Raw genomic sequence first — 15,285 nt, forward strand, 5'->3', positions numbered from 1 at the left:
TTTGATGTGTCACATGGCCCTCTTCCTATTGGAAAAAAAACAAAAGTTGTATCCAAGATGGCCGACTTCTAAATGGCCACCATGGTCACCACCCATCTTGAGGAGTTTGTCCCCTCACATATACTAATGTGCCACAAACAGGACTTTAATATCACCAACCATTCCCATGTTATTACGGTGTATCCATATAAATGGCCCACCCTGTACTTTTTAGATTCTGTTCTTTGCTTTAATGTTCTGGATATTCGCGGATTATTTTACAATATGCATTTTGTGTTTGATGCTTTGTCATTATGTCTTGATTGGACTTGATCTTGTAGTTACATTCTCTTTTTGTTTCCCTCCAGGTTACAGTCCAGCATGGGAGGTGTGCAGTCTGCTCGGTCAATGTGACGGTTATGGAGACCTGGAGGCCCGGCAAGAACTGTTAGCCTTCTCTCTCACACACTGCCCCCCTGACAGCATCCACGGCCTCCTGGCCGCCTCCAGTGACCTACAAACTCAGGTAAACCAGCCAGGCGGTTTATTAACAGCATTGTTATATCGTTTTCATGTTTGGCTGCTGCTGTCATTTTGTTTGCCCTTTCATGTGTGTCCAAAATGAAAATGGTTTGTATAGTGAGCTTTTGAAGCAAATACGTGCAAGAAGAGAATTTGTGATGGTGGGAAAGTTGAAGGCTTCCAAGAATGAAAATTGAAATAACCAGTGGTAGAGCAAAGTGGGCGCATATGACAGTAGTGAGACACTACAGCTGCTAATGGGAGTGAAGGGGGAAATATACAAGAGGGTTACGAGCAAAACACAGGTTGGTTGTCCAGTATTAACAAGCAGTTACTGTAGCAACAAAAATATGAGAACAAGTCCTTTAATTTATATATGGGGCTGGATATACGTTAGCATAAGCATAGCATAAGCTGAACAGACATCTTTTTAAGATTTAGGTAAGATGTGTGAGTAGCTTTTCAAACGCGTTCAGAGGAATATCGTTGCCATTACTACTAAAAGAATTTACTGTTGACTTCATGTGTTTGTGCCTTTAAAGGGGCGGCTTTGCTATGGTGACAAAGCAGGTAGAGGTGATACGTAAACACATTTTTTGTATTAGCCAGTTTAAAAAAAAAGACGTTTGATAGAACCAGCAGTAAAATTAGGACTGCTAAGGAAGTTTTTAAATGATCAATGTAGACAACAATAAAAGTGCCTCCCAAGCCTGTGAGTCAAGGACCTTTAAGATAAATAAGATAATTAGACCTTAGTATACATATACAGTATACAAACGTTAAATCACCAATCACATGGAAGCAACTCTGTGCTTTTAGTCATGTAGACACGGTCATGACTTCTTGAAGTCCAAACAGAGCGTCAGAATGAGGGAAGATGATTTAAGTGACTTTGAATGTGGCATGGTTGTTGGTTGGTCTGAGTGTTTCAGAAACTGCTGATCTACTGGGATTTACAAAGAATGGTCTGAAAAAGAGAAAATATTCAGTGAGCAGCAGTGCTGTGACAAAAATACCTTGTTTGTGCCAGAGATGAGAGGAGAATGGCCAGACTTGATAGGAAGGCCAACAGTAACTCACTGTACCACTGGTTACAACCAAGGGATCCAGAAGAACGGATCTCTGAACGGACAACACGCCAAAGATGGGCTACAACAACAGAAGAGCATTACAGGTGTCACTCCTGTCAGCTAGGAACAGGAAAGAGAGGCTACAATTTGCACAGCTCACCAAAATAGAACAACAGAAGATTGGAAAAAGATTGCCTGGTCTATTGTGCTGCAACATTCAGATAGGAGGATCAGAATTTGGGTAACTGACAAGAAAGCATGGATCCATCCTGCCTTATATTTTTGGCATACTTCTTGACTTTTTAGTCTGAACACGCTTATCCCTTTATGACTACAGTGTACCAGTCTTATAGTTACTTTCCGCATGACAGCACACCATGTTGAAAAGCTTAAATCATCTCAAATATGGAGGAAACCGAATTTGTTATTTCTGGCAAAATAGCTCTAATCTCTTGTTTTCCTCCTCCCTCTATCCTGCAGGTGTTGTACCAGGCTGTTAACTATCAAATGGAGCCTGTAAATACAGAGACCGGACGAGAAGTTGACGAGACAGACTCTTTAAAGGTAAATGTAATTTTTTTCCTTACAACCCCCTCATTCTGTTTTCCATCACATGCATGTTCTTGTTTGAACTGCCTCCTCTATCCCTGTGTGGGTTTGTTTCTGTCCTGTTCAGTTTGTGTGTTTTCCTGCCGCTCCATATTTGATGAGGTGTAAATCTAGTGTTACGGTCCTCAGCTCCCTTGTTTTATTTATGCCTTCCTTTCTCCTCCCCTTCAGCACTGCCAGCTTTATGATGCCTTGAGTGGGTGTTAATGTTTCATGACTTGCATTTCATCCCCCTTTGTGTGCAAATAGGTGCTCATTTGAAGCTGTCTGTTATCATTTTATTATTGTATTGATGTCCCTCACTTGTATATGTTTAAGCTGCCCAAATGTGTTCTGTGTGTGCACCGTGGGCATGTATTTATGCAGCTTTCGGTGTATGTGTATGTACTGAATAGCTGATTTTTATTATATCTTTTTATCATGCGTATATGTTTTCTTCATTTCATGCTCTTACCCTTAATCCCTTGCTAAATAAAGTATTGATGAAAGGCACTAAATGATTTGGCTCCAGCCCACTGGATCTCCCAAGATGGCTTTGTAAAGATTTTCAAATGTATAGAAAACAGCACTTTATTGAATTTTGTGGTGTACTTATTAATGTACATTACATTGCAAAAGGATTGCAACTTTCATTTCCAAATATTAAATGTTAAAGATTTTTGTGGAAGAGGAAGCTCTCAGAGAAGATTAATAACTAAATACTGACGCTGCTTTGAGAGGGGTAGTTCAGAAGACCAACAGAACACAAATACCACAATTGTGACTTAACTGTGACAGCTTCTTTGACTACCTTACTCTGTTCAAAGTCAACAAAATAGACCACTTCTGAAGCACTCTATCTATATCTGAAAAATGTGGGTTAGGTGGCAGATGCTCCGTTTCACCAGCTAATAAAAAGTGGAGATACTAAGAAGTCCAAAACAGTTTTGTTTGGTTTCTATAAGCATGGAAGGATATAGAAAGGCTGGGATATGGAAGCAAATTAGGACAAAATATTCTTTTGATCATAATTTTGACTGTAGAAATCTGAAGGAAAAATAAGTCAGAAACCCAGGACAAACATAATTCAAGCGTTATTTTCACAGTTCTGTTATCTTAGAACTTCAAAATAGTCAAAATTACTGAGATAAAAGTCATAACTCTTTATCACTCATCTTTGAGTGTTTAGCCAACATAAAACTTCTAATCTTGAGCTAAAATTAGCCAGCACTGATCTTCAGCCCATACAGTGGTGTGCCTCTAAGATATATACTAGGTGTGTTTCGAGTGGATTGTCTCATCTAACTCTGTGTTAGATGAGATAAATTCTGTTGCTTTAAGAAGGAAGCTTTTGCTTTGTCAAGGAGCGAATCACTGAATAATATTTTTAATTCAGTTGTATAATCTTAGTGACGAAAGTATTAGTGACAGAAATACTTGTTGTATTATGAATCTGTTCTACATCTGTGTAGAATTTTCCTCTGCCTGTGTGACTTTTGGAAAGTTTTCTGAACAAACACAATACAGAATGTGTGTTTCAGAACCAGAAGGGCCCTGCTTGAATGCATATTGTAATTCCTCTATGCACTACATAAATAAACCAGTAAAAGAAAAAGAGCCCTGCACTTATTAAAATGGCTTCTCAGAAGTACCTAATAAAAAATAGAATACAATATTCATGGGTCTAATCTAGCAGTGCCGATCGAGCGATGCTGTGTTTTTATTTACAAAAAGGAGGTGTTGTATGCTGCACACTGTTCTCAAACTGTAAAGCCCCTTGTCGTGGGTACTTCTACAAAGGCTCCAGAGTGACACAGTAGAATATGTTTGCCATTAATTTTTCTTCTCTTTCTTTCTCTTCAGCCCCAACCTCGTGTGGGCTCCTCTGTGGGGACAGCAGGAGACCTCCTGCACAGGACTACAGCGAAGACCATGGAAGTCCTGACTACTACAGGACTGAATACCAAGGCTGTTTTGACTGCAGTCAGTGACCACCGCTGGTGGAAGGACTCACTCAATTACCTCCGGCCGCTGCATGTAAGAATCCATTGACTGTGTTGTTTTATTAATTCTTCGCTGCAGATGAAGATTTTTTTTGTAAAGTTCTTAATGGGTGCACTTACCACCTTGTAGGTTTAAAAAGTACAGTTTCTATGCATTTTACTGATATAAATGTATTTATATTCTGTGTAATAATCATGATCAATTAGCCAGCAACAGCGTAGCAGCGGTTATGGATGTATCCGCCTTGTTTTTAACTCTACAGACTAATGGGCTGCATAGACAGATCTCATGTCTGTCTGCACTCCCATACCTCACATACTTTTGCTCGCAGACTTCAAAAATAACCAATCAAGAGCTCATCTCCTGCATAATTAATTGGCCCTCCTGTTGAATATTTCAATATCTGGTGGCTGCACGGGCCCGACGGTCGCCCGGGTGGAGATTGATGGCGTCTCTGGTGTTGGCAGCAATTGGGAGGGGTGATCGTGATTGCGGCTTTCTAAAGAAAGAGGAAAAATTGCATGGATGTTAGCTGTGGGACAAGGAAAAAATATGACAGTGTTGAGGGCATGTTGTGAAAGTTTAATGATGTTTTGATGGCTCCTCAGGGTCGTGGTTCAGGAGCCACTAGCCAGGAAGGGGCATGTGAGAACGCCAACTTGGAGCGTCAAGGCTGCAGCCCCTTTTATCAGGATCTCATTGAGGATCCCTATGTAGACACGGTGAGTGGCTTAAGACCAGTGTTTCTCGTAGCTCTTTGCTTCGTACATTCTTATCAACCTTCTTTCTTCTTATGTTTTGTTTTCTCACCCCAGGGCATCCTTTCAAATTACAGCAAAAACTGCATGAGTAGGCTTATGACTGGGCAATTAATTAGATTTTCTTGCTATGACTTATACATTCTTTAAAAAGCAGCGTTGAGACAAAATGAATATTGATTTCAGACTGAACAATTATAATGCCAAGTACTAACAGAAGGGACTTTGGACTACTGGTATGATGCTAAAAATAATCCAAAAGAAAAGAATGTCAACAGAAGGAATTATAGGGATACAAAAGAGTAAAAGTAAGAAAAGGAGTAGATTGACCTTTGTACCTGGGAAGTGGTTGCCTCTGGGCTATGACTGGGCTTTTTACTCAGAGACACAAATCATACGGAGAGCTGAAAGAGCGGACGGGAGGGGAAACGGAGAAGGCCGATACATCTCCTCTTATGACATTTTAATAGGCTTCTCCAAATCCCTTCCTTCACTTCATCGCCAGCATCCATCCATCTTCCATCATCCATCTACCAATAATTACTCCCCACATCCATCTGCCCATGAGCTGGCTGATCAATGGGATTAGTTTTTACCTTAACAGTTGCAATGAAGGGAGTGGGGATTGAGGAGAGACTGATTGAGAGAGAAAGAGAGACAAATGCAACGGGACTGAAAGATGGATAGAGACAGAGTGGCGAAGACAGACAGGACACACTCTGCGTTGAAGCGATAGCTCTGAGACCGAGCAAGAGCAGAAACTTTATTGTCCGCCACTCAGACACATGAGAAATAACTTGTATACAAGAAACCTATAAATGACTTTTCAAAAGGGCCTGATTTTGAAATGCTTTACTTGGCTCTGAAGTTCATTTGTTCACTCAGTCTCTCATCTGTCTGACTCCTTGAGAATGAAGATATTCAGTCATCTTCATCATGTCTCGCTGTGCTTTTTCTAGTCTGCTCAGATATGGGGAGGGAGGGTTGCCTTAATATAAAGAAAAGTACTATATCACTCTTCCTTTGTCATTCTTTCTTTTAGAGTCAAGATGTGTATTCATTCTACAAAGAAGTGCCTGCAGAAAACTTTGCTGAGGTTTTGTTGAGGACTGGAAAACTGGCTGAGGCAAAAACTGAGGGAAAAACCCCGTTTCCTGCTACAGAAGGTAAACATGTGGCCTACATAGACATAGATTTTCTAGTGCATCAGCAGAAGCTTCTTTCTCCAACCCGAGCCTCTGATTTATTTTTGGTATTCAGGGTTTCTGACTTCTAATTTCATAACCAACCTTTAATAAAATTTATAACCTCACTGTTTGTTATTCTTGGTGTACTACAACTCAATTCTACTCCAGATTGGATTTTGGAATCAGGCTGAATCTGAGTGAGGTTTTTGAGGGCTAGTTGTTCAGACTTTTTGACCTTGTCTGTCGCTGCTCACTAAGTCAATGTGCTTACCACGGTTTTTGCTGTATAATTTAAATTTGAAATGGTAGTTATTGGTACATTGATTTGGCAAGATCTCAACTGTCAGGTTGCTTGTAAAAATTTTTTCCAGGATTTCAAATTATTATTATGATAATGCAGCTTCTAAGTGTTTGATTGAGGCTGAATTTTGTTTAACTTAGCTTTTTCCTCAGCGCTCCATCTTAGTGAAGCTGGATGGTATTTGCACAGCGTAGTTGGCTTCCTCCTTGACACCCTGCCCTCTCCTCTTCTCATCTATCTTAGCCTGGGAGCCCATATATGGTCGACTAGGGGACAACACGGGAAGAATAGCCTCACTGATTAATTAATGTATCCGCACGCATCCCACCGCATCAGTAAATAATGCTGCATCACTGCAGAGATACTAGAGAGATAGCATCAAGTCAAAACATCAAGGCCACACTGCATGATGGATCATAGCTGCTCGCAAAAATCAATGACACTACAAAAACAAACGTGTGTGTGTGTGTGTCTGCATGTAATACAAATGCATGTAAAATTCCACACTTGCAGTCACATTTTCACACATCCACACTTTTCAGCAAATCCAACTTCTCTGCAGTTGCCGCTGTCATTCAAATGAATATCTCTCTTTTCTTAAAAGTCACCTTCCCTTCGGAGCAGCTGCAGAGTGTGACGTGTCGAGAAAGAGAAAAGCCACTCTGGACAGCATCGCGTCCGATAACAACCTTCGATTAATGACTGGTGTGTCGGCCCGCCGCGCTGGCTGTCCTTAAAAAACAGACTAGGAGATGGCCTTTAAGAAAATAAATATATCGATTTTTCACCTGGCCTAGATAAGTTGGAGGTAATTAATGATGACACAAGTGGAAAGTGACTCAATGGGATTGAGCTGAGTAAGGTGCAGACACAAGCACTTGATGTGAAGACAAGTGGGGAGAAAGAGAGAGGTAGACACACACACATATTTGCACACATGACTCCAAACTCCACTGACACACAGCATGGAGTGCTGCCATTTGCCAAATGTTGACCAGGCTCTAATCAGTTGTTTTTCCCCACACTGCCTGCACAGGTGAAATAGTAATAGGTTAGTGTCTCACCGACCTACTAACAATGTGCTCGATTTAGCTGACACAGAAGCAGGAGTGTGTGTGTGTGTGTGTGTGTGTGGATGCAGACACACAAAAACAGCCCATCTAATGCACCCACTTCTCTGTGTGTTATCTCTATCACTTTCTCTGCACTCACTCACAAACGCACACACACAAACACTCACTCACTCACAAGAAGAAATGTTGTATGCTTTAAAGGCAGGGTTATCTATTTAGTGTGTGTGTCTGTGTGTGTGTGTTTACCCCTCTGGTAATTCCTGTCCCGATGGTATCTGTAGCTTTAGAGAGGCGTGTAATCAGCTCATTCTGAGGTGTAGCTCATTGAAACCCGTGGGGTAGGAGAGGAGGGGAGAGAAAAACGAGCAAAGGAGAAGGGTGGGAACACTGCTTAAGAGAGCTGTTATTTGTCCTTAAACTAGTTCATTACTTCGCTGCTGCTCGCACATGCAACGGCGTGCACCTTCAGCTATGCCCTTCCAACCATGTGTGTGCACATATGCATATTAGTGTGCATTTTGTTCTACAGTGTGACTCTTCCTGTGCCCTGCCTCTGTCTCCCTCCCAGTGTCCATGCTCTACTTTTCTCTGTCTGTTTCATTTTGTCTCGGGCTCTTATCACCAACGCAGGCTTCTGTTCTCCTTGGGTCTCAGACTACAAAGTGATTCTGTCTGATCCTCTCTGCTGCCTCCCGCTGTTTCCTCAGAGTATGTTTGTTGGTGATTGATTAACTGAGAGCATCCGTGCGCTTACAGTGTTTGGAATTTATCAAGTTCATCTACATATTTTTAATTGTAATCATGCGAGTGCTGTTGTGTGTTTTTGGTCTCATTGTGTCTAACTATTGTGGCCTAGAGGGAAGCTGTTTGGGTTAACTCCATCCTTGTGCCCAGAGCTCTGTAGACACTCCAAAACCCATCAGCCTTAGGGGCACTGCATAAACATGGACTGGTTCCCAGTTTCATACTCGTGCTAACTCTGAATGGGATTAGTTTTTGTTCACTTATGAAAAGCTAATCAATATGCATACTAATTAGTTCTCAATCATTAAATGTTTGCTGCTGCTGTACCACCATAAACCCCACAAGTTCACAAGTTCTGCACGTGAATGCAGAATTTTAAAAGTAAATTTTAAATGGTGATCGTGCAGCAAACATTTCAGTGTTTTAAAAAAATCTTTGTGATTCTGTTTGGGATTTTTAATACTGTGTTTATGTAATATTGGCAGGAAAAAAAGAACAGAAAAACTTCAGTCCCATTACCAGTCATGACAGCCCTGTTGCCCTGCCAGTGATTCTGAGTACTTTGGCATGGTCAGTTCATGATGGGCTTTCAAGTCCAGAGTACTGAGTTATAGAAGCTGAAGTTTCAGTGGCTAAGCAGCCATCTGCCCAATGTAGGGGTTAGTGTGTGTGTCGCCATGGCAGTTGAAAGGCATTTAAGTTGTGTCACATAATACCATACTTGTATCTGAATAACTACAAATAAGCCTCAAAGACTCATTTATGCTCGTAAGGGAAAACTTAGTGGAAGGCACGGCATTTCAGTAGTTATGCTATCACCTCACTACGAGAAAGTTCCTGGTTCCCAGTACACTGACTTCCTCCCACAGTCCAAAGTTATGCATACATATAAACTGGAGGTTAAATGACGTTTCTAAAATGTCTTTGGATGTGAGTGATTCAAGTGTATAGAACCCCGTAAAGCACTTTGATTGATCAGTAAGATTAAATAAATGCCAGTTCATGTATTAGAATGTGCTCTGAAAGCCTGCCTTTCATTATATATACAACGTTGTACATATAAAATCACATTACATTCATTATGCTTCAGAAGACTGCGACTGTGGAATACATGTTGGAAGCATTTACCTTGGTCTGTCATATGTATATACTGTGTATCAGGTGTCGTTTTCTTCTGTAGCTGCTTTATACAATAACTTATATGAGGTTCATATAGATTGAAATAATAAGATGAAACTTGCAATATGAAAAGAAGAAGCCTCAAGCTTAAAAAGCCGATATATAAACTGTATAACCAACTGTTTAGTCAGTTCATCTATATACTGTAGGCCTGAAAGTGCAAGATCAAATCACCAAATTACAAAACAACCGCAGGTGTGATTGAAACCAGAACAAAGGTTACGATCATAGATGGGTTTGGTCTGAGCCATATCTACTTGCAGGAAGAAAAGAGGGGCGATCAGCCTGCTACTTGACGCCTTTCATACATATTCTGTTTTATTTTTTTAATGTATTTGTGTTTGTGTATATATATTATGTATATATACTATTTTAATATAATTTAGACTTGATCATAGAACTCATAGGCGCTGTCCCATCACAATAGAATCTCACGTTTTTTACTACCTTCTTTTACTCATGCAATGCAAATAGCTTAGTTTAGTTAAGTTTGTGTTAAGTACTTAGTCTGCTTTGTTTATAGACCTGTTGAGGCCTGTAGTGAATCTCAATCTAATCTTTCTTATAAAGGCTGGTGTTGTTTTCACCTTGTGAGTCTGCCGGTGTTTAATCATAGCTAAATGTGGTCCTGCTGACAGCTTGTGTAGCTGTGATTGAACTGAGATGGCTGTGTTAGAATTGGAGAACCCTTTTGGGGGGCTAGGCTGCCTCCCTAAGAGAAAGGTGCAGCATACAGAGTAGGGCTGAACGATTATGGAAAATAATCTAATTGCGATTTTTTTGCCCCAAGATTGCGATGCGATATGCGATTATTTTTTAAGGTCTTTGTCTTCTGTATTATTAAACAAAGACAAGCAATACATCATATAGTATGGCCAATACTATATTACATTAATTTTAAACTGTTCTTTCCTGGAAGACAGACCTCTGTTATGATGACATGAGGTGATGCATGAATTGATGACTGACATTTTTATTTAACTTCTTCAATCACAACAGTATATTTGAACATACACAATAGTTTATTTTTAGCTTACAAACATCTGAGCATAAAGTGCTGACAAGGAACCCTGGTGTAAACATTAAAATGAAAGTCAGTACAATGTGCAGATTGCAGAAATATACATAAACAAAATCAGTGGCTTTACCACACTCAGTTTTTCGACATCTGTGAACTACTAGACAGTCATTCAATTAAAAAATAATATTAAATAAATAAAACTAATAAAAAAAAAATACACACATCTTACTGATCTCTGCAGTCAGTAACATTACACATAAAGTGCAAACATAATAGCAATTGTATAAACACACACACAAACACGCCTTTAAAATTTAAAGGCGTGAAATTGGACGGTCTAGTTCTGATTAGCGTCACCGCTGTCTCGGTGGAGTTTAATAAACTCGGCCGTCTGCTTCTTGCTATCTAAAATATAACCAGACACTGGCGTAAATTCTCGACTGTCTCATACTTCTGTTTAATAAGTTTTCTGTTTGACGTTTAGTCAGCTGTGTGAAAACCAAGGAGGAACCCACCCGGGGGATTAATAAAGTTTTATTTTATCTAATCTAATAACTTTAATCTCAGCCAAACCGATTTACTCACGAACAAACAAAACACTGAAAAAAGCCCAACAATAACATTTTTAGGTTGTCTAAGTGACTTATATATTACGTTTAACCCGAGCAGCGAAACTCCGCGGTGATCTGAAAATGATGTGCCGGGAGTTGTGCCGTTCTCGGCCGCATCAGTAATCCTCGAGCTCCCGGCTAGCTGTCGAGCTGGTGGGTAGCAGACGCCTCTGAAAACGTCGAAGCACTTTTGCAAATATGGGATATCTTGATAAACCGAGCAGATATTTGATGTTTACACAACTACTTTCTCGCCTGAAAATATGTTAAAAGTTTATTTTGTGACCCAGAAAGATTAGTATGAGTAATTTTAAAACTTAGTAGCGGCCGCCATTGCTGGAAACTGGAGTTTGGCTGGGCCGCGCTATGAATTCTGGGATATGGTAGTAATTTGGACAGCCTTATAATCGCAGTATAATCGCAGCCTTTGCGGTTAGAAAATTGCACTTGATCATGTCGCGATATTATCGCAAATGCGATATATCGTTCAGCCCTAATACAGAGTTGCTGTTGGTAGCCACGCAGAGGCAAATTTTGCATTCAGGGGATTCACTATTAAAGTGCACTTTGATTAAGTTTGTGCTCATCTGGAGAGCACTTATTAGAAAAGGACCCGTACTTTGTCTTTGACTAATAAATACGATCTGTATTTGAAACAGGTTGTGTGCTCGCAGAAATGAACACATTCAAAGCTAAGTCCACTGTATACAGGTAGATGTAGACATACATGCAGTAGTTTAGTAACCTTTCAGGGATTTTAAGTTTTTTTTCTTCATTTGTGTCCAATATTCCTTCTTCTAGTCCTATATAGTGTTTCCTGACATATTTCTAGAATATTAAAACATAGGGGTTTTTTTGGGTTTTTTTGGGTAATCAGTGCTTTAAAATCGTCTCACCTCTCTCTGTCTTTTACAGTATTGCTCCAGCTGGCCAACGATGCATTTCCCAGGGACATGATGCTGGCTCTGTCCTACTTACTTGCTCTGCCTCAGGTAGGGGGACACTCGCACACGTCCTGGTAACAAAAGGAGTTGGATTTTATTTTATTGAGACCATCAGATAGTTGAGCTAATGCATTTTGTCTGCATGATCTATTTCATTTGACATTTTACACCTTTGATTTGACCTCTCATGTTATTAGACATTTCACAAGTTGTAAATATGCATCTCTCTTTGTGTAACAGTGTGAGAACAGTCCACCGTCATAGGCTAGGCTGTGCAAAGACTGAAAACAGAGGCGAGATGTAATGCAGTAGTCTACTTTCATCTCAGGCCTCTTGATTTAGAATATGTTGAAAGCAAAGAGTCAATTTGTGAAAATGCCACTGTAATTGTTTGTCTTGCATGTCCTTATATTTGTTCTTACCTGCAGGTGCTGGATGCCAACAGGTGTTTTGAGAAGCAGTGTCACTCGGCCTTGTCGCTCCAACTGGCTGCCTACTACTACTCCCTGCAGATCTACTCGCGCCTCATGCCCTGCTTCAAGGACAAGAACCACACTCTTTACCAGGTCAGTGTATTTCTGTGTATGACGGAGTGTTTGGGTGGTTGAATGAATAAATGTTCTGATGTTACCTTGGGAAGACACTAGATGCATGTCTGTGATGTTGTGTAGCCAAAACTGTTTTGTTCCACAGCTCGGAAATACACAAAGAGCGTTTCAGAACTGGGGTGTTTGTTTGCACGTCATCTTTTATTTTGAAAAAGAAAAATCTCTATGCTGTTCTTGTGTATGACTTCTGCCCTGCCTCATCTGCTCTACAGCATGACTTGGCTTCTGTCAAAAATAGATTTACCACATATTTTTAGTCATGTGGTGCAGAAAGCTGCTTTTGGGATGCTTAGAAAATGCACTGCAGTGCAGCTGTTGAACGCACAGACAAAAGAATCCAGTTTTAAGCAGCTAGGACACAAAATCTTGATGTGTTGTGAACAGATTATTTTTAGGTCTAGGTCTTGAAACTTTAGAGCCTCAGTGCAGGATTTAGCTGTTTAGGCAGTGCATTTTACTGGTTGGGAGGATCATAGCAAAACAGTGTTTCACCTGTGGTTTAAGTTTGTTTCAAGGTTGCTTCAATAATAAGTGGAGTGAATATAGATGTGTGTATGGCTTTTGAAATGAAATTTTATGTATGCTTTTGTTTGACATTTATTTAAGGAGGAACTAGTATCATAGACATTAAATGTCAGAGCAAACTGTCCACAATCGCAAGAAATGCATCTGTGTGAGTCTGGGTGATCTAACAGTGCAAACGTGATTTGATTTATAAATAAAGATTGAGCCAGTTAATTTCAATAATAATCAGCATTCTACCATAAGCAGCTCAGATTTGTAAGTCACAAAGGAGCAGGTGAAGAAGGACAAGGAAGCCAGTACTGACCAGTATAATACAGTGGGAGTGTAGGTTTACTGCATGTGTGTTTCTGTCCAGAAAAAGCATGGCCATTCGCATCAATGAGAGGCAGCTGAAGGGGAATCAATATGTTTAGATAGGGCAAACCCCTTTGTTAGAAATTGATGGACACTGTGTTGGGTCTGGGAGGTCGGGTAAGTCTGACAGCTCAGGTGGAGGTCTGTATTATTACAAACTATACCTCCCTATGAACCTGAAATCTGTGTGTGACAGGAGGGTGCGAGTTTTTTAGAAGACTGGAGACGAGGCAGATCAACTCGATCATATAAAAACAATGAAATGTAAGAAAAGATGCATAATATTATCATCCAGTGTAAGGTTTATGCCACATAAATGCCCTAAATTAACAGTACTGGTAATTCCCAAATGCATTATTTATGTTTCTATAAGGGTTAATCCAGTAGTATGTGCAGGCTCTTCAAATAAAATGATATTTTTTAATGCAAAAATATAATTATTGTAATTATCTATGAAGTTTTGAATTCACTGTCATACTGTCAACAGAAACATTGTTTCATTGGTTGAATATTATGCTTGATGCAGCGTGAATTCTTTTTGTCTGCCAAAGTAAGGAGCAATATATAATTTTCAGTTTTAAATAGTTTTTTTTCATGTTTTCATGACACGTGTACTCACACTCATATATATATATACACACACTCACCTTTGTTTTCTTTTTCATACAACATACATTCAGCTCTATCCTAGCCCTTGACGTTTGCCATTATACTTCAGTATTACTCACCTTACCAGTTAGCTGTTCTCATTCTCATTTGATTCCTTCAGTTATCTTTCATTGCAAATAAATTAATGGATTTGAAGACTATTTCGCTGCACATTTTGTTATGACGACAGAATAGTGAGATCAGCGAGGCTACAGGCACAATTGACATGGTTCAAATGCCGCTTGGCTGCGCAGATGTAGGAGGACAAAGTAAGATTTTTTAAAAAAGAGTGACAAAAAAATGCCAAATAATAATTAGCCATCAGAAATGGAACAAACTGGGAAAATGACTGTAATTATTCTTTTAGACATCTGAATACTAATGCAGTTTAATTGTGCTTTAGTTTAAACCAGCAATGCATTGTGTACCAGCTATTGCTCTTGAAGAAGTTTTAAGCATGTTTCTGTGTGTACACAGCATCTTCTTTTTCTAAGTAAGGCAAGAAAAACAAGAGATCAGAAAATGTGATTGAGAAGTGAAAGAAGAGGCTGCAAAGTGGGGGTGGGGATGGGGGGTGATTGGCAGAGAATAACTGAAGAAATGGCTCTGACCTTTTCTTTGAGTGGACCCTGGCTCTCATGGGTTTTAGTGCAGGTAGAAGAAGGGAGGTAAAATGTTGAAATAAAAGAACAGAAAAAAGGAAAGAGGCCAGCAGAAGAAGTGGATAAGTGTGTCCCAGTTGACATTCAAGGTTAGAATTGCACGCTCTCACATTCCCGCTCACACAAGCACACCAGTAAGTTGCTCTCCGCGCACACACTCATCCGCACGCAGTGACGCACACACATCCTTCCTGCATCCTAATGGCAGTAATCACTCCCTGAACTCCTGCCTCAAGTGAAGTTCAAGTCCATTAACTTAAAATATATACAGCTTTTTCCTTCTGCTCCACACTTTAGCAGTTGTACTTTCATTTTTAGCTCATTTCTTCATTTTTTTCCTTTTTCTTTTTTTTTTTTAAAGTTGTCATTTCCTTTTCCTTTTTTTCCAGTCTTAGTATGTTCTACAAGAGTGAGTGCTTGTTATCATTATGTTCCAGGTCTCGTCTTCGCTCGCCTCTCTTATTGAAGAAGTAGTGGCCATTTTTACCATCAGTGAAAGAAGCGTTA

At 39.9% G+C, this 15,285-nt stretch overlaps 1 protein-coding gene across 2 annotated transcripts in view; it reads left to right on the top strand.

The window, feature by feature from the left end:
• Nucleotides 1-15,285, top strand: part of nbas (NBAS subunit of NRZ tethering complex) — a 181,506-nt gene that overhangs the window by 74,725 nt on the left and 91,496 nt on the right. For both annotated transcript variants that reach the window (XR_014907717.1, XM_085383241.1), the window contains exons 35-41: nt 348-505; nt 2,052-2,135; nt 4,023-4,196; nt 4,772-4,885; nt 5,964-6,087; nt 11,953-12,029; nt 12,410-12,547. Coding sequence is in view for 1 of the 2 variants with exons in the window: in XM_085383241.1 (XP_085239367.1) it covers nt 348-505; nt 2,052-2,135; nt 4,023-4,196; nt 4,772-4,885; nt 5,964-6,087; nt 11,953-12,029; nt 12,410-12,547 (869 nt within the window). In the remaining variant the exon portion in view is untranslated. The remainder of the gene's footprint in view (nt 1-347; nt 506-2,051; nt 2,136-4,022; nt 4,197-4,771; nt 4,886-5,963; nt 6,088-11,952; nt 12,030-12,409; nt 12,548-15,285) is intronic.

Source organism: Rhamphochromis longiceps, linkage group LG15 (assembly GCF_057381845.1).
Source record: "Rhamphochromis longiceps isolate RC_006_pf linkage group LG15, R_longiceps_female_GT1.1, whole genome shotgun sequence".
Taxonomy (NCBI): domain Eukaryota; kingdom Metazoa; phylum Chordata; class Actinopteri; order Cichliformes; family Cichlidae; genus Rhamphochromis; species Rhamphochromis longiceps.